At 39.3% G+C, this 26,801-nt stretch overlaps 1 protein-coding gene across 3 annotated transcripts; it reads left to right on the forward strand.

The window, feature by feature from the left end:
* On the forward strand, positions 1-25,751 carry ubxn7 (UBX domain protein 7). Of its 3 annotated transcripts, XR_004222767.1 has the most exons (12): positions 1-154; positions 2,363-2,510; positions 2,610-2,680; positions 2,799-2,864; positions 3,413-3,525; positions 10,922-11,068; positions 13,024-13,114; positions 13,889-14,016; positions 14,745-15,147; positions 16,738-16,817; positions 18,969-19,571; positions 25,188-25,751. XR_004222767.1 is itself a non-coding variant. In XM_002943056.5 (11 exons), exons 1-11 carry the CDS (start codon positions 97-99, stop codon positions 19,128-19,130), a joined length of 1,467 nt encoding a protein of 488 aa, XP_002943102.1. In that variant the 5' UTR covers positions 1-96; the 3' UTR covers positions 19,131-19,697. The 3 variants fall into 3 exon arrangements, 2 of the variants coding, with proteins under 2 accessions (XP_002943102.1, XP_012826683.1); XM_002943056.5 differs by lacking the exon at positions 25,188-25,751 and having other exon boundaries at positions 18,969-19,697; XM_012971229.3 differs by lacking the exon at positions 25,188-25,751 and having other exon boundaries at positions 2-59; positions 18,969-19,697.
* Positions 25,752-26,801: the final 1,050 nt, after the last annotated feature.

Genomic DNA, 26,801 nt, shown 5'->3' on the forward strand with positions numbered 1-26,801 from the left:
TTCACAGTGCAAAGCGGAGGGTTCTTTCGGGCCGCGCATGCGCAGTGCTTGGCGCACAGGTACGTCAGCGGTTGTTGTTGTTTGGCGCGGGGAAAGATGGAGAAGGATGGCGGAGTCTCTCAGCAACTCCTAAGGGAGTTCATAGCAATAACCGGTAAGGAACGGGAAGGGTTGTGTGCGCTTGGCTCACGGTAGCACACGCGTCATAGTATGTGACTGCCCACATAGTGAAAGGGGCCGTGCCTCTGGAGCTACATACATAGGCGCTTCCGGTTTCCTACACTCTAGTCTATAGACTGGCTAGGGCAGGGGCAGGGGTACTCTTCTGTCTGAGTCCTAGGGCTTAGTACGAACCCCACATAACGCCTCTTGCCCTGGCATGCAGGGAGCAAAAGTTGCACATTGTATACATGCTAAATATTTGCTTTAGTTTTAGTAGAAGTCTCCCTTAGAATGGACGCTAGCCTGGGTGTTGGTGAGGTTCTTGGGTTTGGTGACTGGTTTGAATTAGAAATGACAGAATTGGGCTGATACAGTCCCCTGGCTCCTCTACCTCAAAAACAAATTGTTTTATGGTGAAAGAATATAAAAGTGTAAGCAACTTTCCGAGAAATGGGCAGTGGTTTGAATGGTACTTGTCATTGCACATCACTGCTGTCTACTTGTTCTGTCTCAGTGTTACAACCCAGATTTAAATTGACCTAAAGGAGACCTGGTCTCTGTTAGATTGGTTTAGGTACAGAGGAAGACTAGAAATCCTCTACTCTCACCTATTATGTATATGTTAAGTAGTAATATTATTAATAAATGAATGCAGAGGATTTTTTCTGTTTGTATGTATTTTGTGGTCACAACATTATTGCTCCTCCCCCTCCAAATGGTTTAAAGGGGCCTTGTCACCCAATTACAAAAAGCTGTGAAATGAAAGTCCTTTTCAAATTAAACATGTGAAACACAAATTCCTTTTTTTTTTTTTACACATCCATACCCATTGTAAAGGCATTTAAAAAGCCCAGCTGTCAATCATATATTACCTTCCCTGCCTCTATGCCTTAAGGTGCCCATACACTATAAGATCCGCTCGCTTGGCGATGTCACCAAGCGAGCGGATCTTCACCCGATATCCCCACCTACGGGTGGGCCCGATCGGATTACATTTGAGGTTATGGGGCAGTCGGTTCGGGGACCGCATCAACGAGCCGATGCGGTCCCCGATCCGACCGGATTTTCTAACCTGGCCGATCGAGATCTGGCCAATTTCAGGCCAGGGCGCTCTGTTCTGCCCATACACGGGCCGATTAGCTGCCGAATCGGTCCAAGGGACCGATATCGGCAGCTATAGTCGGCCCGTGTATGGGGGCCTTTAGTCATAGAGACAAGGCAGACAATTAATTTCACTTTCAATTCAGCACTCTTTCCCCCTCCATCCTCACCATCTAATTGTGTAGCCAGCGCTTGGGCATCAGGTCCCTCATTCTGGCATATAAACAAGATTTTGGCATGATGCAAAGCTTGTTCATTTTACTTGACAAAAGCAATAGAAAAGAGTTTGGAATTATTTCTTAGGGTGACAGGTCCCCCTTGGTTAGTAGCAAGCACACAGCACTCAGCAGTACCTTGCTTCCAACAGTAGGGTTTGCCACAGACCACGTTTGCCATTTAAAAAAATCAAAGTGCTTGGCAGTGGAGACAGTATTTTCATTGTCACAGTTCTCCCTCAGAGGACAGTTGTGGTCAAAAACATCAAATTTTTTTTTTACTTGGTCAGATACTAAATCCATAACAAAAGATTCAGTGAAATCCAAAACCTTAATTTACATTCACCAAATTTAAATTCACTTAAGTTTAATGGTTTGTATTCCATTCAGATGGGCTGAATTCTGTATTCAGGGCATCTCTAGCTATAATTCTTATGCCAGCTGTTTTGGGACTCTATTGGTCTTTCAGTTTAAACCCTCTTTGTTCAGCATTAGGAAAGGGCCTATTTTCCGTATTTTTTTGGGGGGGGGGGGGGTTGTTTTCCTGTGTGCTTTCAATACTAACAGTTCCAAAGGAATTCATAAAATGTAGTGAATGCTGGAAGATTATCATTTGATTATCATGTGTGTATTTTAGGGGACCAAAAGTGAGCGTTTCATTTTATGACTTTAAAATAATTTCTTGTTGGTAGGAAATGCACCAAGGTAAATGTGTTGGAGATATTTTACTGATTACCTGCTTGGGCAGATTTGGTAGGAATTGGTAGTATTCTAAAATCTATGGTAAATATATGGTATATTTCAACACTAAAACACATTTTCAGCTTCCAGAATCTAACTGTATTAGAAAATTAATGCTTGTCTTCTCTTAAATGTATCTGCAGGTGCCAGTGAAAGTGTGGGCAAGCACATGCTGGAGGCATGTAATCATAACTTAGAGATGGCTGTCACCATGTTCTTAGATGGGGGTGGTATAGCTGAGGAGCCTAGCACAAGCTCTGCTGGATCATCTACAGCCCGACCTGCTCCAGAGTAAGTGTTTCAATACCTGTTCTAAGGACATCATGTGTTCACAACCCAAAGCTTTGCTTTATGCATTAGTTGCTAATTGTCTTTTTCCCCCCACCCCAGTTTAAGTGATGATGTTCGAGCGCCAATACCACAGAAACAAGAAATCCTTGTGGAGCCTGAAATGTTTGGTGGTGAGTTAAAAATTGAAGAAAAGCTTGGAGATGGAAGAGAGGTGCTTCAGTATACTGAGTTACCCCTGTATAGTATATGAACAGACTAATTTATATTAACTTTTCCTTGTCCTTTAAGCTCCTAAAAGAAGAAGACCTGCTCGTTCTATATTTGATGGCTTCAGAGATTTCCAGACTGAGACCAGTGAGTATCTGTATTTTAATTTAAAACTGGAGGGTGATGTTGTTAATGCATTATACAAATTACTGCTAACATTGGCTACATTATACCACTTGGCCGTTCGAAAGGGACAATTAAGGTCATTGTTCTCAAATCACTGACGCACAATTGACTATATCTAAAATATTTAAAAAAAACATTAGATGCTGAATTTGAATATTGTCTTTTTAGACTTCAGCATATTTCTTTTTAGACTTCAGCAGTGCTTGAGAGGGAAAACACACAATGCACTTTTTATTTGGAACATCATAGTGTGGCATTAGTATTAATTTGATTGATTAGGGTGTATCCCTTGTGGGGCAGTTGTTTTCACCATAACCCTGCTAGCCACAGAAATTCATTACAGCCCAGTTTTTAATCATCATGTTCAGGATTTTGGAAGTTGTTTGCTTGCCAACTTTACCGAAAAACACAGACCCACGACACAATATTTTTAGTTCGTTTGTAATGTCTTTTAACAGATATCTATCTAATTATGTCATTTTTTCCCTATTCTCTCTGTGGCACTGTAGTCCGTCAGGAGCAGGAGCTGAGGAATGGAGGGGCAGTGGATAAAAAGCTCACCACATTGGCTGATCTTTTCAGACCCCCTATTGATCTTATGCACAAAGGCAGCTTTGAGACAGTAAGTACACTAAGCAGTGTATCTGTATCTGAAGTGTTTATTTCATAGCCTACTACAGTCATTTTACATGTGAAACATACAAGTGCATGGATGACCCACAAAGATCTGACCCCCAATATCTTCAACTGCACCAGGACTATTTTGTATAATTCCCATCTACTACTACTGCATATGCTTTATTTAAATTTATCACTACAACTTTACAATATTTTAGAATTTAGTAGGGAGGAATTACTGGACCTCATGTACAATTTAGCAGCCATGTTTGCAAAAGTGCAATTGCCTATAGCAATCAACCAACAATTAGTTTTGCATAGTCTGCTACAAGTTAAATAGATATAGCAAGGCCTTGTGGTTGCTATTGGATACCACACTTATGCAAGTTAGCACATGTGTTTATAAATAAATAATGTTTGTGATAATTTTTCTAGTTACCAACAAGTATTTCTAGAGATGGAAAAGAATATTCTTTCTCCTAGATACTAGGTGCTTCTGTTTATAATCCTTTATGTTTATGGCCACAGAAATGTGTTTTTTTTTGTTGAGAATTTAAGCTTCTTTGCCGATTTTGCTTTATTTAGCATCTTTATTTTATCTTCTAATGTATTGGTAACACACTTGACCTTGCTGATGCAATTTTAGGGAAAATAACTAACTTTAACAAAGTAGTTTTAAGCACATAGAGCAGGGGTGGGCAAACTACAGCCCACTGGCCACGTCCGGCCCGTTGGTCTTTTTAATCCAGCCCCCGGAGGATTGGTGTGTCTCGCTTTTCCTAACAGAGATCATAGTCCCAGTTCGCTACTCATGCCTTCAGAAAATCCCGACTCCGCAAGTCTTATCACGCGAGACTTGGCGCCAAGACTGCATGTAAGCGCAGCGACGCAAAACCTAGGGGACTGATGAACAGAGACGGTGTCTGATACTGGCCTGGCCCGTCTGTCAAATTTTAAAAGTCATTGAGGCCCCTGAGCCTAATAATTTGCCCACCCCTGACATAGAGCAATGCTGTCAAAAGTAGGGAGCTCTTGTACTTTTTTTCCTTTTTTTAGATTGCCGAATTAGAACAAAACAGGATAATAGCATAGGCAGTTCTGCTATTACCCATGTTTTTTCTAATTTCAGAGCATCTAAAAAGGAGAAGTACTATTCCTAAAGGAAGATATCCTGACATCCCATTAAAGTGTTTGGATCAGCAGTGCACACAGAATAAGCTTGAAGAAACTGAGTTGGGAAAACCCTGAATTTGTGAGTTGGGCCATGAAACCTTTCTCAGTTTAACCTTGTGTGATGTGTTTTATCGTGAGGAGTACAGGACTTTGGTCTGTGAAAATCAAGGGTCAAATTGTGCATTAACCTTTTTAAAGGAGAACTAAAGCCCCTGTCATGCAGGCCGGATTCTCGGCCTGCGATTAACGTGGATAAAATTGATTTAATAATCTGCCCTGTAGAAACAGCATCTGTTACATACTGTATATAACCTTACTTACTGCTAATGTATTGAAAATTTTCTGTAAACCCTAAACTTAGCTTTTAACAACCTCCCTGAACACAGTAAGCATGTTCAGTGCTCCTGTTACTCAAAAGGTTGCCTGACATCTGCTTTTGGTCATTACTGTTGTAGGGCTGCTGAACCTCTGGGCTTGTCTATTAAACAAGATACAGTAGAAAAATGACTAGTCAATTAAGCATCTTTTGTACCCCAAATAGCCTTGTAATTGTACTTTTATGTTTTTAGAATTAAAAACATTAGTTCTACTATTGCAATGCATTTTTCCAGTTTTGGAGCAGACAAAAATTTAAATCATTTTTATGTAATGTATCAACAGCAAAAAAAATCCCTTTTTAAACTTATTTTCATTTTTTAGACATAACTATTACAGTAGTTTCTGTAACGTCTTATCATGTATGTCTCTTGGATAACATTATTAAAGGTGCAAGCCTTTTAAAATTAACATATATAACTAAATTTAAACTTTTAGCTCATACTCGTACTTATGAGAAATGTTTTTTTACTGTGGGTAGGTTGCCAACAATCTGTTTGTTTTTTGACGCCTGGGGGGGAACGTAGTTTGGTTGCTTGCTTTCTTGGGATGTTTCCATGAGAAGTGGAAGTAATCCAATAAATCTTGGGAGTAGGGGTTTACAAAATACATTTTTGGATTCTACCAAATAACAAATCATGCAGCATAAAGGAATGTCAACTGTATCATAAGTGAACATAATTTTGTAAGCAACAGCTATCACTTCATGCCGATGCCTCATAAGTTGCAATATATAGCATCTTAATGCTGATATATACATAGGGACAAAGAGGAGGAGTACTACAACTATGTGGCATAGTAACCCGAAAATGGATAGTGCATATTGCTACTGCAATGCTGCCTACTTCTTATGTGTGAAAATGTTCTGGGGTCAAGAGTTAGTTGACCCCAGAAAATAATTTATTCTTGAAAGTACAAATTCTGGTTAATTTTAAATCTGATCAAATATAATTTGCTAATTGGTTGCTATTGATTAATGCACTGCTGCAAATGTTCCCAGTGTTACAAAATATGCCCATAAACCCCCACTCTTTTGTCAACATGCAAAAATGTAGCTCACATTTATTTGTAAAGAGTTAGGTTTTTTTGGTTGATGGGGGTTAGAATTCAAAATCACTGTTTCAGCTCTATAACGGGAAGGAATTTTGTGATAATTTAATGGGTAATTTTACAAGCACTGAAGACAACTAGGCTTACACCAGTCATGAATGCTAACTTGAGGGTTCGCTGTCAGAAAGTGCAAGCACCAGGTGATTCACAGCACCTACTGTGGGCAGGCATTAAATACAGGACTCTGTTGGGATTTGCTCTGTGTCTCGAGCTGCAATGTTCTCCCCAACAAATTTTTCCTCCAGCTCTGATTCTTTAAGGAGTAGCAAAGCTAATCAGCTAAGTGAAAAACTGAAAACATTACACGTCAAAAATTTGGGTGCACGTGCCCCAAACCTTCAGCACAAGGAACAACAGGGACAGTCTGGCAGAGGGACTGTGCCAATGTTGATACTGAAAGCAGTTTATTGTTTAAAAGAGTGCTAGTTTATTTTACATCTTTACATAATCAAAGAAAAGGTCTTGTCCGTTTTGTGCCACCATATGATTAGGGTATGTAAGGGCGTAAAATAAACTAGACTTCTTTTAAACAACAAGCTGCTTCCAGTTTCAAGTTTGGGTCCAGATCTGTGTCAGCCTGTCCAAAGTATTCCTTTGAAAAGACAGTTTGAAAAGTTTCTTATTTTCACTTATGCATTACTATTCAATGTAAAAACAAAAATACTATAGATTTCAGTTATACAGGGTGTTCCCTTATATATAATGAACTAATTAATAATTGGAATGGGACTTAACCTCAGGATGATTTTAGTAGAACAAAATAATTGCCAAAAATTAAATAAAACCAATATTTATTGTTACCACTGCTGACATAATTTAATAATTACACCCAATATATATGTATCACAATACCCTTCTATAAACAGCGATGTGTGTAGTACGCAAATATGAAACATCAACTGGCCAGACAAATTATGCCATATACTGTATTTAATCATAAAACCGAACAAATAAGCACGATATGCTGTATATGAATGCTGGAATATATATATGCTGGGACTACCCTTGGTGCATCCCAATAAAGTGCAGGTTATATGACCAATCCAAGAAGCTGTTGTAAAAATCCTAAAATGGTGTTTGTCAACAAATAATTTGAGGTTAGTTGGAATGCGTTTATATTATCGGTAGCTTAATATCAATGTCATTCTGTGTATCAATGCACCTGAATAGAAAAAGTTTGTCTTCTTCCATCACCGCATCCTGCAATATGGTGATGAAAAGTCCTGAAGTTCTACTGTATTATTCAATTTGTACTTATCAGTCCAGCAGTATGGGATTATCTATGTTTGTGTCAACTTCAGCAAAACAAAAAGCGTGCCCCATCCAATCAGATAGAATTGCAAATTACATTGTAGTCCATCGTGGCGCCAGTTTAGAAGGGAGAAAAAAGGCGGGGGCCCACCTCCATGCAGTATTGTGCAAGCCTCAAATCCATTTTTCCATAACTATATAGACTCCATTATAAGCAAATAATTATCATTTTTAAAAATGATTTCCATTTTCTTTCTAGTAATAAAACAGTACCTTGTACTTGATTCCAACTAAGATATAATTTACCTTTATTAGAAGCAAAACACTTTTATTGGGTTTATTTCATGTTTAAATGATTTTTTAGCAGACTTAAGGTGTAGAGATCCAAATTACAGAAACATTCTTTATCTGGAAAACCCTAGGCCCCAAACATTCTTTATAACGTGGCCAATAACTGTATTGAGTTTCTGATCAAAGAACTGTCATGTTATCATAGAAACATGATTATGTTTACAGGAAAGCTTTTTTTTTAAATTTTGTTTCATTTTTAGAGGGGAAGATGAATCTCCATGGTTTGATAAACACTTAACCAGATCCTTGGGGGAAAGGGAATTTATTATTATTTATTTAGCGCCATTAATTTACACAGCGCTTTTCAGAATAGAGGGGTACAAAAGACAGAACAACATTTGTGATAATTTAGTTGACATTTGGCAGTGGTGTAATTTTGCAAGCAAAATGAGGAAGAGGTCATTTCCTTAAATGAGGAAGAGGTCATTTCCTTATTGGTGTTCCAAAACAAGTGCTAAATGTGTGCATGCTTATTCATAGAAGTGCTCAGTAAGCACAGAGGTTTTTTTGTCATTTCAGACTATTGTTAAAAAAAGTCAAAAATAAATAAATGAAAAAACCTACTGCAGAGGGCCATGTTTTATGGCAACAAGACATTCTGCCAAAATGACTACACCTGTTGCCCCTTTGAGTAAAAGTGGTGGAAAAACTGGTGGAAAACACTTTCTCCAGAATCACAAACAGAAAACCGCCTAAATTTCTTTCAGTTTACAGACACTTTTTTGAATTTGTCGTTTAAACGACATTTATACATAGTTTTAACAAAATTTTTTCCCCCCATTTTCAAAATGGAGTAAAGCTCAGTGTGACTCTGTCAGACCAATTCTAAGCTCTTCAGTTTTGTTTCACCCAGGCTCCATTTCACACCTCTGTTAGGGGCCCCATTGGGGATCATTAACATATTAATGGAAATTAGCAGCCTATTGTTAGGGGGCAAGTTTCTGTCTGACCCTAGAACAACAGGCGCAGTATGCCTCATTAAAGGAACAGTAACACTAAAAAATAAAAATGTTTTAAAATAATTAAAATATAATGTACTGTTGCCCTGCACTGGTAAAAGCTGTGTGTTTGCTTCAGAAAGACTACTGTAGTTAATAGAAATAGCTGCTGTGTAGCCATGGGGGCAGCCATTTAAATTGAAAAAAGGAGAAAAGGCACAGGTTATATAAGAAGATAACAGATAACTGTGTACAATACAATGGGAATCTATGCTACTTATCTGTTATCTGCTTAGTAACCTGTGCCTTTTCTCCTTTTTTCAATTTAAATGGCTGCCCCCATGGCTACACATAAACTACTACTATAAACTGTAGTAGTGTTTATGAAGCAAACACACAACTTTTACCAGTGCAGGGCAATAGTACATAATATATTAATTATTTTTATACACTTTCATTTTTTGGTGTTACTGTTCCTTTAACATTTTATAAACAATTAAAACACCGTTAAAAAAAAAAGTTTAATTTATATCTAATACATAAAAAGTTTTTACCTCACATTTGCATTGTTATGATAGTTTTAGCCTAATAATAACATTTTGAGTGAATATATTGTATACATTTTTATTTAAAGAAAAAGTAAAGCCTCCCAGGCAAATTTTTAGTTTTAGCATCAGTGCCCCCTTTTTAATCACTTCACTGACATTTTCCTCAACTAATTTGTGCCCCCATAGCATGTCCAGAACTACAGAGCTGCTTGACCACATTGGCCCCCACCTTTAGCTATGCCCCTTCTGTTCCCAGCAGCCATCTTGGTGGTCAGCGAACAGCACATACACCCAAATTGGGATAATGGGGTACAGTGCCAACAGGGCACTGGATAAAGACCCGGTGGACCCTAGTCCTGTTGGACCTCTATTCGCTGGGCATGTTGGTGTGTGGGCCGGATTGCTGCTGACCAGTAATGAGTAGGGGCTAGAGAAGAAAGTATTTAGACCCTTACATCTTGTTACAGAAGTGGAATTACACAGACAAATAGAAAACATTTAAAAGCCCAGCTTGTCCTGAAAAAACTGATGTATAGTTTTCCTGGGCAGACTAAAATTACCCTTCAGGAAATGCCCCTAAAGTGAAATTACAAATGGCAAATTAAATGCAAAATCCTTATTCCAAGGCTCATGTAGCTGTGGGACTGGGTTTGATGGCACCAACAGATTTACTAAGAACTAAAGGCCAATTCATAAAAAAATGTTGTCAAAATGACAATCTGAAAACTGTCTGTTTAAAAGACAAATTAACAAAAGTGGAGATAGAGATTTGTGAACTGGGTGGAAAATCCAACAAATCTATCACCACTTTTATTTTGTCTCAATATCATCACTTTTGTGAATTGCCCCCTTTTTGTTCTCCAAATGCAGCTGCCAGTAAATATCCTCATAGTCCTGCAGGATACCTGGAAACCCAGAAATGTGAGCATCAGCATGATAGTACAGGTATGGGATCCGTTATCCAGAAAGTTCTATGCTACGGGACGGCCATCTCCCATAGACTCCATTATAAGCAGATCTGAATTTTAAAAATGATTCCCTTTTATTCTGTACAAATAAAACTGCCATGTACTTCATCCTAACCAAGATGTAATTAATTCTTATTGGAGGCACAACAATCCTATTGGGTTTATTTAATGTTTAAATTATATTTCAGTTGACTTAATGTATTGTGATCCAAATTACAGAAAGACCCCTTATACAGAAAACCCCAGGTCCCGAGTATTCTGAATAACAGGTTCCATACCTTTGCTTTTATTTTAGTGCCATATGTTGTATGATTCATAATGCAAACGCGCTGCCTCACTTGTTACTTCATTTGGTATAGAAGTATCCCTTACCTGGAGAACCACATGTCCCAAGCACTCTGGGTAACAGAATGCCAATATACCTGTATAATCAAAATATTCAATTCAATATAAGAAGCAATAGAAAAGAGATAACATCTTAAAACTGCCTATAACACACTTATTATTGTTCCATAGGTGCCAGGCAAATAGGGTATGGTTACTCTCCTAAATAAGCTTTATGGTATAAAATGTTTGTCAAAGTAAAGGTCCTGTATTCATCCATAAACAAAGAATGAACATTATTGATTATTGTTCCTGCACTGCTTACCTTTTTTTATTGACTTTGTTGGATTTTTGTTTTCTAGGCCAAGCAGTGTGGACAGTTGCACAACAAGTGGCTGATGATCAACATTCAAAATGTGCAAGATTTTGCCTGTCAGTGCTTGAATAGAGACATCTGGAGCAATGACACAGTCAAGACACTCATACGGGAGCATTTCATCTTCTGGCAGGCAAGACCTTAAACTAATGTAGCCCAATACATCTTTGTGCTTTTACTTTTCTCTTTTTTTCATTAATAGCTGACATGGCAGCTGGCCTAGGTTTTAATTACCCACTCATTTGTGGTACATATAGCAAACTAAGGAATAACTGCATATGGCTACAACTTAGAATTTTAAATATACAGCTGAGTTTTAGTCAAAAATTATGTTAACTTCCCCAGACTGGCCCTCTAAAACCCTTTGCAGTTAACATTAATTTTCTATTTGTAGTGGTTTCTAAGATATTAGCAGTTTTAGATTTCAGATACCAGACTTTTAGCTTAACAGCTCTCTTTTGAAGGTCTGCAACCTTATCGGTCTATTTACTTTCTGTGAAGTTTCTGTATTAAGTTAACCCTAAGACTCGCTGAGTCAAAAGCCTGGTATTAGCAGTTTAGATATCCAAATACCATAAAGGAAAACTAACCCCCTTCCCGACAAAAACCCCTATCCACTGCCATCTGATGAGCCTCTTGCCTGATTCCTCTCCACAGAGTCAATTTCAGTAAACAGTGTCTCTGATAGTAAAGCTGACCTATACAAGCGCAACAGTGCAGCAGAGCTAGCAGGAGGCGTTTAGTTCTCCTTTAAATTGCAAAAATAGAGAATCAATGTGCTTAGGGAAGGACCCTGGGCAAAAAAATTTAGCTAATCTCGGTAGTGTAATATAATAGCTTATTTTATAGCATTAGGTTGGTCTAAAATAAAATATACACCACTATAAATATTGCAACCATTTCTTCTTAATAGACAATATCAGATAACATGCTGCATGGTGCTAAATCACATATAAGAAGAAATGCCTGACTTTAAAATAAATGGACCATTAATAAACCATTTTTAATACTTTTTTTTCCACCAAGTTATTTTACATTTATTTTCCAAGGCATTTTGTTATGAGATATATTCAGACAGTTGGTCTAATGGAACTGTTTTTAGGCAAAGCTGGTAGACTGTCAGCTAATATATAGGGAGCCATGCTTTATATAGTCTCTAAGCCAGTTATCCCCCAACCAGTGGCTTGTGAGCAACATGTTGCTTGCCAACCTCTTGGATGTTGCTTCTAGTGACCTCAAAGCAGGTGCTTATTTTTGAATTGTTATTAGGAGGTAAGTTTTGGTTGCATAAAAACCCAGTGTAATTGCCAAACAGAGTCTTCTGTAGGCTTCCAGTCACCACATGGGCTATAAAATAGCAAATTATAACTCTAATTGGCACCTCCAGAAATTTTTCTTGCTTGTGTTGCTCTCCAAAACTTTTTCCATTTGAATGTGGCTCACGGGTATAAAAGGTTGGGGACCCCTGCTCTAAGCAATTCTGTCAATTCCAGTGTTATGTTGCTTTTCTGTATTTACATCACATGACATTATTCTTGTAAGTGGAGGATTTTGTTTATTTCACACATTTCTACCTCATTTGCCAATAATTTGTTATGGTCTATCTCTGCAGCTTTTACAATTTTAAATGTTTGTTTTGTAAGAGCAAATGTTCAGCCCCGTAGCCTAATATCCTGCTTATTTTCCCTGTAGCATTACATATTTTACATGGCATTTCCTACTTAGATTTTTACAAAGAGCAACAAATATTTTTGAAATGTTAAAGGGGTGCTTCACCTTCAAGATAACTTTTAGTATGTTATGGAACTCCCTAATCTTAGCAACTTTGCAGCTGGTTTTTATTATTTATTTTGTATAGATTTGAATGATTTTCCTTCTTCTCAGATTATCCTTATCTGGATAAGGAGTTTCCAATGGGCAACAAATGTCAAAAATGCACACCATGAGTCTGTGGCATACTTTAAGACCTCTGTGGATATGTTTAAGGTTAAACATGATTCATTTTTCACCCCCACCCTAAAACTTGTAATGTTTCCATTACAAAAAAAATATTTCACTGTTTGTCTATTAATGTTGCATCATTTGCAGGTTTATCATGACAGCGAAGAAGGTCAAAGATATATTCAGTTCTACAAGTTGCCAGAGTTCCCATATGTCTCTATCTTGGACCCTCGTACAGGTAATAAAGAGGTATCATTCATTTATTGTCTTCTTATTTCAAGGCTATCCTCTTTTATGTAAGCATCTCCTTTTCTTTTGTATGCAGTGAATTCAAAAATGTAATAAAAGTTATACATTCTAACTTAAGTTTTTAAATAACTTTCCAATATACATTTATTTGTGGTTACACCTCTTTTGATTTTTTTCTTTTGCCCTGTTATTTTTGACACCCTAGTTTTAGATAACTGCTGTTAATTGACATATAACGGAGCTGTATCTGTATAAGTGTCAGTCTATGGTGGTGTAACATTGGTTTTATTTTTTTAGGAGAGTTCAGTGTTTGAATTATATGTGTTAATTTGCCTTCAAGATGGGCTGGCAGAATTACAAAGTTTTTAACTTTGGTGATTCTGTACAGCTGTTCCATGTCAGTATTTTTAAAAAATCTGTATTTTTAAAAAATACTGACATGAAACAGCTGTACAGAATCACCAAAGGTAAAAAACTTTGTAATTCTGCCAGCCCATCTTGAACGTTATTGCTATTGTTATGTATTTATAAAGTGCCAACATATTCCATAGCACTGTGCAATAATTGAGCACATGGATTTATGTACAAAGCAGCCAATAACTGATACAGGAGGTAAAATGGTTCTGCCCAAAGAGCTTTAATGCATCTTGGTTCATTACATTAATATGATAAGATATTTGCATTTGGAATAACCTTCCTAATGTTTAGATGTAAACGTGTCTTTGGATTTATTTCATTTTCTGCTGTTGCTTCTCGTATGCAGGCCAGAAGTTAGTGGAATGGCACAAGCTAGATCCTAATTCTTTTGTGGAACAAGTTACAGGATTTCTTGGGGAACATGGGCAGCTTGATGGCCTCTCATGCAGTCCCCCTAAAAAAAGATTACGCTCTGTAAGTAAAGAACTGAATTCTAATTAGTGTTGCAGAATTACATTGCATGCAAAGTTTACTTAGTGACAGTAACCAAATGTGCATGGTAGTGAAATGGCGGGGGTGCTTATATAAGGTGTGAAAGCTAGGTGCAATGGAGAATGAAAGTTATGAAAAACTTATTAAATAATAACTCCTTAAAATAATTTGTAGCTCTGGGTAATATAAGGGTGTACACATCCATACACAGACCGCTTATATACATGTGGTAAAGGAACCAGGAGGTAAAGATGCCTTTACTCATTAGAGATGGGGACACTAGACACAAGCTGTGGGGTTAGGCAAGATCAGGAGTCATAGAGAATTTTTAGTTTTTCAGTATTTTTTTTTATGACTTGTTTCACATCAGTTCTGTTTAACAGTAAAGGGTTTTTAAGTAACATAACAATTTGTAAACAGACCATTCTCCCTTTGCAAATCAAAATTGGTTTCAAGACCATCAACCAAATATTTTCAGTTAGCTATGGTTAGATTAGTATTTTTATTGCACTTAGCAATACAAGCTGTGGTTTTTAGTGAATGAAGAAATGATAAAATAAGTAAAAATTTTTTATGGAGGAATAAATTGTGGGAGGAGTACAAAGTAAATGGTTACTCGATAACATGTAGAAATAACCCCAATACATTGTTTTTCACTATCAACAAATTAAGTAATCTGTATTTTACAATAATTTCCTGACTTTCTTTAGGAAAATCTAATAGATGCAAGTGAAGACAGCCAACTAGAAGCTGCTATTCGTGCCTCTTTGCAAGAGACTCATTTTGATTCTGCAGTCAACAAGCAAACCCCTCGATGTGAGGAGGAGTCCGAATCAGAACTCTATTCTGGTAGCGAAGAATTCATTTCTGTTTGTGGCTCTGACCATGAGGAGGATGAGGAGAGGCCAGCTGCAGAATTATCTGCAGAACCAGACTCTTGCGGCAAGTCCAAGAAGTCCACCTTGAAAGACCCGAATCACAGGAAAGAAGCAGTGGGCAGGACACATCCGGTAGCTGTGGAGGAAACTTCGAACCATCGATCACAAACAGATACAGCACCTAGTGAAGAACGTCACAGGGAATCAGAGTGTTCAGTAGATGTATCTGATAATGGTGAATCCTACAATCTATCTTTAAAGACCCAACAATGTTTGTTTTTTTGTGTTAAGGCATAGGCATACTATCTTACATTCCAGGGACAGCAGCTTTATGCACTTATCCACTTATTCACCACCTCTTCTCTATATTCAAGGTGCTTCCTGCATGCCTGCCTATCAGGTAAAAGGGGCTTTCTCCCCCTTAATAAAAATAGAAGCGAGACTCAGCAATACTTTCATTATAATTAGAATAATTCAATGAAATGTATAAATGGATAAAGTATCTTCTTTCAATGTAAGAAAATCCATGAAAAGATCAACATAGTATAGTATCTTTAGCTTCATCAGTGCAAGCCTTATTCACTGCTGTCAAATGTGGTTAAAATATATTTAACTGTAAAGCTTGCTGATAAGCTATAAGTGTAGTAAAGTTCTGCTCCACAAACAGAAGTAGGTTTACCAGTCCTACACAAAGTTATCATATAATCATCAAGGATCTACTGGAGAGCCAGGCAGTGTAATATAGTTTTAACTTTTATTTGAGATGCATAGCACTTAAAATATATGTATATGATGTGAGTGCCCAAATTATAAAATGACTGCAGTAATATATATAGCTTTGTGAAAAGAAAACAATTTTATGCATCTTTGCCCCCTATTCTCCTGCTGATCTGACTACTTTGAGACAAAAAAATAATGTAACAGAAGTCACCTGCCTTCATCCTGCATCCTCCAAATCTCACAATTCCCTGCAGACATGATAGCAGTAATGGAGAAACATCACAGTGCAATGAATTATGGTTTATGTTGTTTCTGTATGCTGTCTGTAAGCTGTGGAGAAGTTGTTACAGTCTGTAAATTCAGTGTTTTAGGCCCTCCTCCCCTGCCTGGATTCCAAATGATGCAGAAAGAGAAGAACTCTTTTGCAGCTCGATTTCAGCATATAAAAGGAACATAGTTACAGTGATAGGTATATTAAGGGTGTCTGTGTTGTGTGGGGCAAATTTTGGTTTGAAAGCCAGAGTTCCCCTTTAAAGGAGAAGGAAAAGCTAAGGCATACCTTCAGTTCTCTCAATAGTGCCCTTAATAATAAAAATAGTTCCCATAATGCCTCGCTCCTGCACCAAGGCCAAGACCGGTGTACATGTGCAGTTAGTAAGACTATGAGACAGCTTCCTGCTGATTGGCTCAGATCACACATTCCTAAGGGGGGGAGGGCGTTCTTAGCATTCTTGAGGGAGGGGGGGAGCAGGAGAGGGGGAGAGGAGAGAGCTGCATGTCTCTGGCACAGGAAAACCGAGACAACAAATCCTGTTTCTTTTGACAGAGAAGTCAGTGCAGCATTACTGTGAGTGCTTATGGCTGTATTTACATAGACCTTTCTGATAAAGCTTACTTAGTTTTTACCTTTCCTTCTCCTTTAAACTATTGAGCCTGTGAAACATACTGGTTACACTTTTGTACATATGTATCACAAGCTGGAAAGAATGACCTGTCCAGAATTTTTTATAAACTACCACCACACACATATTTTGGTTGTATTGCAAGTAAACATTCAACTTGATCCATCATTTTCAGTATGTGTAAAATTGTCATTTATTTTTAGGACCAAAAGCAAAGTTGATGCTGCGTTATCCTGATGGGAAGAAGGAACAGATTGCCTTACCAGAACAAGCCAAGCTAATGGTAAGTGAATGAGGAAAAATATTGGGAACTAAATATTCTGAGTATAATTATTATAGGGCCATTAGTTTCATTATGTTTTCACACTTGTATAATACAGCCTTCTGAATAGGTAGGTAGAACAAGCTCTAGCAAAAGGTTGCAACGCTTCCTATATCTCTGAAACCTCAGAGAGAATGCTGTCCTCTGCATTCTTGTTACGACTAAACCTGCTGCTTTTTGGTAGCTCTGAACTACATTTTGCAGCATCCCCTAAAATCCTGAAGCTTTTAAATTCTGTTGGGAGCTGTAGTTTGCAAAACTTGAAAAGCAAGCGGTTGCTATTTGTTTTTTTCATACATAAAGCCTTTATTAAAGTGGACTTTACTTTAAACATGTTTACTTACAGAAGTGTTTAAAGCACACCCTACATGTCACTAGTATGTATCCTTTGGTATCAGCAGAAACACTGTAGGTTACCTGCATTTGGGATACATAAGTGATAAATAGTGATAATTGTTAATGGCACTTTTGGGACCATAAGTAAACCAGGCGATCCATTCCACTAGTCCAGCTCACATACTGGAGCTCACTTTCCACAGGAAGGCTGACCTGTGGAAAGGTATTTAATTGTATGAAGAATGTGTGTAAGATCTCTCAGTGCAGGGACACAAAGCAGGAAACCTACCTGTCTGTGTTAGGAACTCCCAGAGGGGCTTGGGGGTGCTGCCTGCCACGGCAAGGAGCGGAGGGAGCCATGGCCAAGCAACTGAGAGTTACCGAGGAACTGCGAAAGTTAGGAAGCTGAGTAAGAAGTATTGTGAGTACTGGGGTGATCCCAACCATTAGTGTTTTCTTACTGGTAGTCCACAAGTGGCCCAGTGTAGTGAGCGAACTCGTCAAATGTGTGAAGGTAAAGCCCAGAGGCAGGATTTATTTTTATGATTTGTGGGTTTTATGCTGAAATGGTCACCCCTGTGTTAAAGTGAAGAAAGTGTCTGTTGTGGATCCCACAAGTTTACACTAAGAGAGATTTATGCAGGATGACCTGTGACTGTGTATTGCCAGGCAAAAAATGCTCCTGTAGCCAATCCGCCACGAGTAAAGTATTTCAGGTACCCTTGCTTAAAGGAGACATATCCTATAAAAATTATGAATGTACCAGGGAATTATACTCCTCTAGATATAGAAGGATTGTGCTTAAAAAAAGTTGTGTTTCTGACCGATTTATTGAGAAATTCCACAAAAACCCCACTAGCCCTGCCCATCTGTTCCACTTCCTGCTGGCTGAATTCTCTGGATGAGCTGGGGAGCCGGCGGCCCTCCGTACCCTGCACTGTAGGATAGGAACCAATCAGCAGCTAGGCTGACCTGATAGGGAACTAAAGCCTGTCTTTGCTTGTGTGAGTGCAGGGCTGTGATTGGCTCTCCCCCTCCTACTGTGCTTCTGGCAGGGACCGTTAGGACACGCCCACTCTTCATTTCAAACTCGGACAGAGAAGTGAGAGGATCTATAGGGAGCTCCAATAAAGGGGCCATTGTTACAGATAGGGTTAATTTTTAGCCCAAAGTGAAACCAGCACCGGATATTATTCATAATTGCCTACAAAATTACCTTTTTTTCCCATTTATCCAATATGTCTACTTTAAGTCCAGCTTATTTAAAGGTGTCTCTGGAAGTTAGAGAGACCTAAGCAAGGCTAGGTCTACAACAACTATTAACTAATGAAAAGTTATAAACATACTGTATATTTGTGTGTACGTTATATAGAATACAGATTATGGTATAGGATTTCTAAAGTGTAGATAATAATTGCATTCCTGCTGCTCAGAGATGTGTTGCAGCCAATGCATTCTGTAGCATGCTTTTAAACAGATGCTGGTCATATATAATATATGAAGATTTCAGATGGACCTTTTATGCACTTTTATGATAGATGGTCATTCTGTTTTCTTGTAAAAAAAAAAAAAAACTTTCATGTCTGGAAAATGTTTGACATTCTAGATAATACCTAATTCATGCTGCTTTGAGCAGTCACACCATTTTGTCTAAATATATATTAGTGATATCTGGCTGTAAGTGTTTATGTTCTTAAATGCTCTAGTCTTTCGTTATTTTGTGATTATAGTTTTTTTTTCTTGCTTACTTTTCTCTTTATAAATGTCATCCTTTAGGCATTGGTTCGACATGTACAACTGAAAGGCTATCCCAACGAACGCTTTGAGCTCCTCACAAACTTTCCCCGGCGCAAGCTGTCCCACTTGGACTATGACATTACGTTACAAGAAGCTGGTTTGTGTCCACAAGAAACTGTCTTTGTACAAGAAAGGAATTAGCATCTTCTATGCTGTGTCATCACCCTACCTACTGTCACTTTCCTCTTCTAATAAGATTCTGCCTCTCAGTCTGTTTTCTCCCCTCATCAGTTGTTCATGTATGAAAAATCCTCCCATTTTCCTTGCTCATTGTGGGAACAAAGAGGAGTATTTAACACTGTGACTCAGGAGAGGCAAGATCATTGCACTGTGAGGGAGAAAATCTCCTCCTTCTCATGATAATTTTAACAGCATTTCATCTATTCCTCCATCAGTCCACGGGGACTCAGAGCACATTCCTCCTTCAATATACACCCAGGCTCTGATCTCCTTTTTTAGGGAGCTCCGGATGACTCTTTGGATCTCTTATAAGGCATATCCAGAGTGTGAAAAGGCAAGAACGGTGATGGCAGTTGTGATTGACTATAAGTTATTTATTACCCTTAATTTGGAACCAATAAGGTGAATTTTTTTTTTAAATATCCTTAACACACTTGGTAGCCAAGCATTATGGGATTAGTCTCTCCTGTATTGAGAGGTTGGTTGGAAAATCTGTGTTTTAAAGTAAAGCTTGCTATGAAACATTTATCCTCTCTCCATTTGGTGTGTGCATGCTTATCTGGGAATTTCTCTGGAAAGTATCAAGTTTCAAGCATCAGTGCGTAGTGCTGTATTTAATTACAAGTTCCTTTCCAGCTTATGAATACAACAACACTGAATGATGATCTGCATTGAAATTGTTCAAATATTTCTAGTATAAATAAATCTAAAGCAACTGGACTTGTTAAGTAATCATTGAAGACGTTTCACTACTCATCCGAGCAGCTTCTTCAGTTGAACTGAAGAAGCTGCTTGGATGAGTAGTGAAACGTCTTCAATGATTACTTAACTAGTCCAGTTGCTTTAGATTTATTTATACTAGATATACCATGACCTGTATGAATGAAAATCTTCATAGTCATATGTTCAAGAATTATTTCTCTTTAAGTCCGCTACAATTTCTCTCATGACTTCCAAGTGAGAAGCCAGTATACCTCTATGTATAAAATAATGCAGTCATTACAGCAAGTGTTGAAAATGTTCAGGGCACTTATCACCCTAAATTTTCTTCCACCCATCTGGAGCTGTTAGCTGGCACAGACTGCACTCGGAATACCACTGGCAATGGTAGGGTTTTGTCTGGGCCCACTGCCAGCTGCAGTGTTCCAATACATTTAGGCACACTCTTATACCAATCTGGCTGTTATTACGCTCATGTGAGATGTACATACCTTGACATATGGCAGATGCTTGTGCATATGGAGGCACTTGCATGCCTATTTGTCAGGAGGGCCCAGGGACTCTGATGACTTATGCACATGTCCCAATACGTCTGTGTGCATTGGAACACCGCAAGTGACCATGGCCCCAGACAGACCCCTGCCTATTGAGGTTATTGCCTGTTACAATTTTACTTCCTCAGCCTGAAACTCTGGTAGGGAGGAGAGTTTGTGCCCTTTAAAAAAAAATCCCTATTTTTTAAAATAAATTTTGCTTTAAACAGTATAAGTTAATAATAATAATAATAATAATTACATTTTGCCTCTTTGCTGTATTTGATCTTTTCTGCCACTTGCTCTTAAATGTGAAAGATACTACTCTGTGTAAAGATATACTGAGTCACCCTAAAGGGGTCATTTAGCCTACACTGATGTTGAACATCATGATGCATGGGGAAATTATTTGCCAAGTAAATGCAAGCACCCTCCCACATACTTTCGGACAGCCTAGATATATGAATGGCAATAAATAACATATAAATGAATAAACATTTCTTCCACTATAGGTGGGACATTTTCACAGTTCAGTATAAAGGAAAATTATTATTATAAAATAAAGATGTATAATGCCCTACCCATTCATTTTTTAGCCTTGCCCCTGCCCCCTTCTGAACCACACAAAAGACACTCTTAGAAATAGCCTGCTCCTTTGTACTTGATGTCTAAATGAAGATCACTGGCAGGCATCCCAAACCTGGAAGTGATGTAGCCAAACATGGCGACTGCTTAACCCTGCTGCACAAATTTGCATTTGGAGAACTGATAATGGGGCAGGAAGGCTGTTTTCTGAAGTCCTTTGGGTGAAATCTGGAACGGAGGTGGGGCGGTGGCTAAAAATGATTGGGGTGGGATTTATCTTTAAAGCTAAAGGCAAAGACAGTTCCTTGAGAGCTAATTATCTGCCCTTTCACTGTTTTGCCAATGAAGGGAGACCACTACAATTAAACCATGCTGTGGACAGCTAGGTATAGATTTTAAGACTAAATAATGAGCAGAACACATTTTCAATGCAAGCCCTTTTTAATATTCTTGAACAACAATGTTCTTCAGCCATTTATTGTAGAATTTTGTGTGTGGGGGTTCACTTAAATGCTGCATATTGTAGCCCCTGGAAATAATGAAGCCTGAAAATGGACTCAATAGAATGGCCTGTTTTTTTTTTTTTTTTATAATGTTTCTTGTGATTTTTTTCAGTCATATAGTATTTACTTGGTCTGCAGGGTTAAAGGAACAGTAACACTAAAAAATGAAAGAGCTTTAAAGTAATAAATATATAATGTACTGTTGCCCTGCACTGGTAAAACTGGTGTGTTTGCTACAGTAACACTACTATAATTTATATAATAAGCTGCTGTGTAGCCACGGGGGCAGCCATTCAAGCTGGAAAAAAGGAGAAAAGGCACAGGTTACATAGCAGATAACAGATTATTTCTCTAGAATACAATAGTGTTTTATCTGTTATCTGCTATGTGCCTGTGCCTTTTCTCCTTTGAATGGCTGCCTCCATGGCTACATAGCAGCTTATTTATATAAATTATAGTAGACTTTCTGAAGTAAACACACAACTTTTACCAGTGCAGGGCAGCAGCACATTATATTTTAGTTACTGTTATACACTTTCATTTTTTGGTGTTACTGTTCCTTTAAAGCTGGCCATACACGCACCAATGATATCGTACGAAACCTCAAGGCACCCAAGCAAAATCTATGTTCGGGGCTGAATCAGCAGAAGGAGGTAGAATTTCTATTGTTTCTACCTCCATATCGGACGATTCCGCCATGAATGTCAGTGGGGGGTGGGAACGACCGATGCTACATGTATGGCCACCTTAAGGGTAATTTATTAACAGTGGGGAAATCTGCCCATGGGCAGGAACCCAGTCAGATTTGTGCATTCATTGCTCTACTTGGTTAAAAAAACCCAACCACTGATTGGTTGCTATGGGTTACTGCCTAAAGGCAAATATGCTCAGTGTTGATAAATGACTTTAATGGAAACTACCAGACACAGCAGATACAGGCAGTCAATGGCCAAAAAAAAAAATGCTGTCTGTGACCTGAAAGCCATCTGTACCTTTTGTGCCAATGGAAAGCCGTTTCGAGCTTCTCTCCGCCTTGTCTGACATTAGTCTAAATTAATTGCAGGGTACAGTCTAGTTGCTTTTCTACATTTGCTTGCCTGGTAAGTAAAGATTTTAAATTTACAGGATTTCCCCATTTTGTTTCCAATTTTTGTTTTTCGCCTGGCTGGTAAAAATGAGGCTAGCTGCCAATGTTATAAATAGGATGGAAAGATAAAAATAAAGGGAGGCTGCTATGTTTTGTCCCAGATGCACTGAATTGAAACCCCACATAGTGTTGTATATAAATAAGAGCAGGATGAGTGATACTAATTACTGAATTTCATGAAATTCTTATTATCATTTGCTCTTTCTAATCAGCCTTACAGAACTGAAGGATGTAATAAATGCAGGATTCAGTCAAATCTGAACACTAAGGGGCCCATTCATTAAAGCACAAATTTTCACTATTAAAAAAAGTGCGATTGGAAAAAATTGGGAGTAACCACGATAATTTCTGATGTGCGAAAATTGCATGAAAATTATTTTCTTGGTCTTGCCAAAATATTGTGGTTGTGATCCGAAAGTCACAAAATTTTCGATCGGAAACTACATGAAAACTTTTCCGGCTTTGAACCTTCAGTGCATGATTTTGGAAGCCTCCCATAGGGCTCAATGGCACTCTGCAGCTCCAACCCGGCCCAAGGAAAGTCTCCCATAGGGCTCAATGGCACTCTGCAGCTCCAACCCGGCCCAAGGAAAGTCTCCCATAGGACTCAATGGCACTCTGCAGCTCCAACCTGGCCCAAGGGAAGTCTCCCATAGGGCTCAATGGCACTCTGCAGCTCCAACCTGGCCCAAGGAAAGTCTCCCATAGGGCTCAATGGCACTCTGCAGCTCCAACCTGGCCCAAGAAAAGTCTCCCATAGGGCTCAATGGCACTCTGCAGCTCCAACCTGGCCCAAGGAAAGTCTCCCATAGGGCTCAATGGCACTCTGCAGCTCCAACCCGGCCCAAGGAAAGTCTCCCATAGGGCTCAATGGCACTCTGCAGCTCCAACCCGGCCCAAGAAAAGTCTCCCATAGGGCCCAATGGCACTCTGCAGCTCCAACCTGGCCCAAGGAAAGTCTCCCATAGGGCTCAATGGCACTCTGCAGCTCCAACCTGGCCCAAGAAAAGTCTCCCATAGGGCTCAATGGCACTCTGCAGCTCCAACCTGGCCCAAGGAAAGTCTCCCATAGGGCTCAATGGCACTCTGCAGCTCCAACCCGGCCCAAGGAAAGTCTCCCATAGGGCTCAATGGCACTCTGCAGCTCCAACCTAGCCCAAGGAAAGTCTCCCATAGGGCTCAATGGCACTCTGCAGCTCCAACCCGGCCCAAGGAAAGTCTCCCATAGGGCTCAATGGCACTCTGCAGCTCCAACCCGGCCCAAGGAAAGTCTCCCATAGGGCTCAATGGCACTCTGCAGCTCCAACCTGGCCCAAGGAATGTCTCCCATAGGGCTCAATGGCACTCTGCAGCTCCAACCTGGCCCAAGGAAAGTCTCCCATAGGGCTCAATGGCACTCTGCAGCTCCAACCTGGCCCAAGGAAAGTCTACCATAGGGCTCAATGGCACTCTGCAGCTCCAACCTGGCCCAAGGAAAGTCTCCCATAGGGCTCAATGGCACTCTGCAGCTCCAACCCGGCCCAAGGAAAGTCTCCCATAGGGCTCAATGGCACTCTGCAGCTCCAACCCGGCCCAAGGAAAGTCTCCCATAGGGCTCAATGGCACTCTGCAGCTCCAACCCGGCCCAAGGAAAGTCTCCCATAGGGCTCAATGGCACTCTGCAGCTCCAACCCGGCCCAAGGAAAGTCTCCCATAGGGCTCAATGGCACTCTGCAGCTCCAACCTGGCCCAAGGAAAGTCTCCCATAGGGCTCAATGGCACTCTGCAGCTCCAACCCGGCCCAAGGAAAGTCTCCCATAGGGCTCAATGGCACTCTGCAGCTCCAACCCGGCCCAAGGAAAGTCTCCCATAGGGCTCAATGGCACTCTGCAGCTCCAACCCGGCCCAAGGGAAGCCTCCCATAGGGCTCAATGGCACTCTGCAGCTCCAACCTGACCCAAGGAAAGTCTCCCATAGGGCCCAACCTGGCCCAAGGAAAGCTGCTGTGTAGCCATGGGGGCAGCCATTTAAAAGAGAAAAGGCACAGGTTACATAGCAGATAACAGATAAGTTCTGTACAATACAATGGTGTTTTATTTGTTATCTGCTATGTAACCTGTGCCTTTTCTCCTTTTTCCAGCCTGAATGGCTGCCCCCGTGGCTACACAGCAGCTTTTTATATAAACTATAGAAGTGTTTCTAAAGCAAATGTGCAAATTTTACCAGTGCAGGGCAACAGTGCATTGTATTAGGATTACTTAAAAACAATTTTATTTTTTGGTGTTACTGTTCCTTTAAAGTCATGTTGCTCTGAACTGATTGAGGAAAATAAAAGAATTGCTGCACTGTTACACAAATCGGAATAAACAAATTAGGATTTGCATTTAGCCAAATTATTTGCAGAGGATTCTGTATTCAGCCAAATCCAAACATAATATTCTTCATGTGGTTTAGAGAGAGTCTCTGCAATCCAAACCATAAGCAACCCCTCCATCAGAGGGAAAATTGTGTTGATTATAGTCCTAGCCCCTGATTTTTTTTTTTTTTTTAGGTCAGCTGATCAGTTGCGAATGTACATGGCTGCATTACCATCAAAAGAAATCCATCTGGAATGGCATACATATATTCTGTATTATAACTGTATTATGTGCTATTGCTCCTATGTAGGCATAAACAAAAAAAAATGTAATCACGGTTGCTCACATTCATCATGTATATCATGTGGTCAGTGGTCACATTGTACAGGTACGGGACCTGTTATCCAGAATGCTCAGGACCTGGTGTCCCCAGATTAGGGATCTTTTCCAACATTTTGATCTCGATAACTTGTCTACTAATAAGTTGAACATTGAAAAAAACAATAGCATTGTTTTGCCTCTATTGAGGATTAATTATATCTTACTTGGGATCAAGTACAAGGTACTGTTTTATTACCACAGAAAAAGAGTTTTAGATTAATATATTCTCAAGGAAAGATGGCCTTTCCATAGTTCTAAGTTTTCAGATAACGTATCCCATCCTTGTACTACTCTATGACCAATCATCCGTCAGGACAATTGTTATTCCTTGTGGTGTGCATGACTAGCTCAACCCTTACATTGTTTTTAAGATGAGAGACATTTCACTTTCATGTCGGTCTGTTCTCTTATTAGATTGGCTAATTAATGAATATTGGCTCCTGGTAAATGCTTACGGAAAAGTGAATTGGATTATGGGTATACTGTACAGATTTTCGAGTTTAGTGAAGGTTACATTGCTTTGCCTTTACATCTTTAGGCTGCTCTCCCTCAGAAATGCTCATAGTTCTGTACATGCTGAGGCCAGGCCGGACTCAGGTGAGGCAGAAGCGCTTGGCAAGGCTTTTGTGTTAAGTCCTCTTTCATCACACCCTTTTCTTTCTGAGAAATTCCCAGCTAACAGTGGGAGGTTTTGGTACAACCCTCTGCCCTCTGACATTGGTAACCTGACTTCCCTCATGGCTTGTATAACAGTGTGACAGATAGAGGACAAATATTGTTGTAACGGTGACTCTGCTCTATTCATAGGGTCATAGCCCACAGGGATATTTCTGTTCTTTTGACTCCAACAAATGTAAGTAGCTTTGGGAGGCAGGGTCAAAATGGGCAAGATTTCCTCCAAGTTTCTTTACGGTGTTAATGCAAACATTTGTTGTGCAGTTTCATTTATAAACATGCAACTGTCTTTTCCAGGTAAAGCAAATACACATTGACCCCCAAGCAATTGCCCTTCCACTTCCTTATGTCTCACTAGTAGGGCCGTCTATACATTTTGGGGACTCTGGTACAGAGCAATAGGTACAACTGAATGGGCTCTACAGTCAGTAATATACTATTGTTAATAATAGGCTGTCTACCTTTGCACTTTACCAGGAATTTCTTTAAATAACTGCTGAGAAAGACATTCTTTTCCATGAACTCGTTTATTTCTTCAATAATGGGGTTGTAGGAACCTGTACACATCATGGTGCATTTATACTATGGACTGTCTGACAAAATGTGTATGACGCCCGATTATGTCTACAACCCTTTGGCTTCCACATGCTCTGTCCTACCTGAGGAGTCCTACTGGGGATCATTTGTACCAACAGAGGGACCAAAACCTGAAAATATCTTGCTTTTTTTCCCAATACAGCTGCTGGGTTTTA

This window comes from Xenopus tropicalis, chromosome 5 (genome assembly GCF_000004195.4).
Source record: "Xenopus tropicalis strain Nigerian chromosome 5, UCB_Xtro_10.0, whole genome shotgun sequence".
Lineage (NCBI taxonomy): Eukaryota > Metazoa > Chordata > Amphibia > Anura > Pipidae > Xenopus > Xenopus tropicalis.

Bases quoted from the DNA above. Each gene is read 5' to 3' on its own strand.
- ubxn7 (XM_002943056.5), top strand. From the start codon at position 97: ATGGAGAAGGATGGCGGAGTCTCTCAGCAACTCCTAAGGGAGTTCATA. The intron at 3,526-10,921 runs GTAAGTACACTA...TTTGTTTTCTAG, and splicing joins ACAAAGGCAGCTTTGAGACA to GCCAAGCAGTGTGGACAGTT. The intron at 16,818-18,968 runs GTAAGTGAATGA...GTCATCCTTTAG, and splicing joins CAGAACAAGCCAAGCTAATG to GCATTGGTTCGACATGTACA.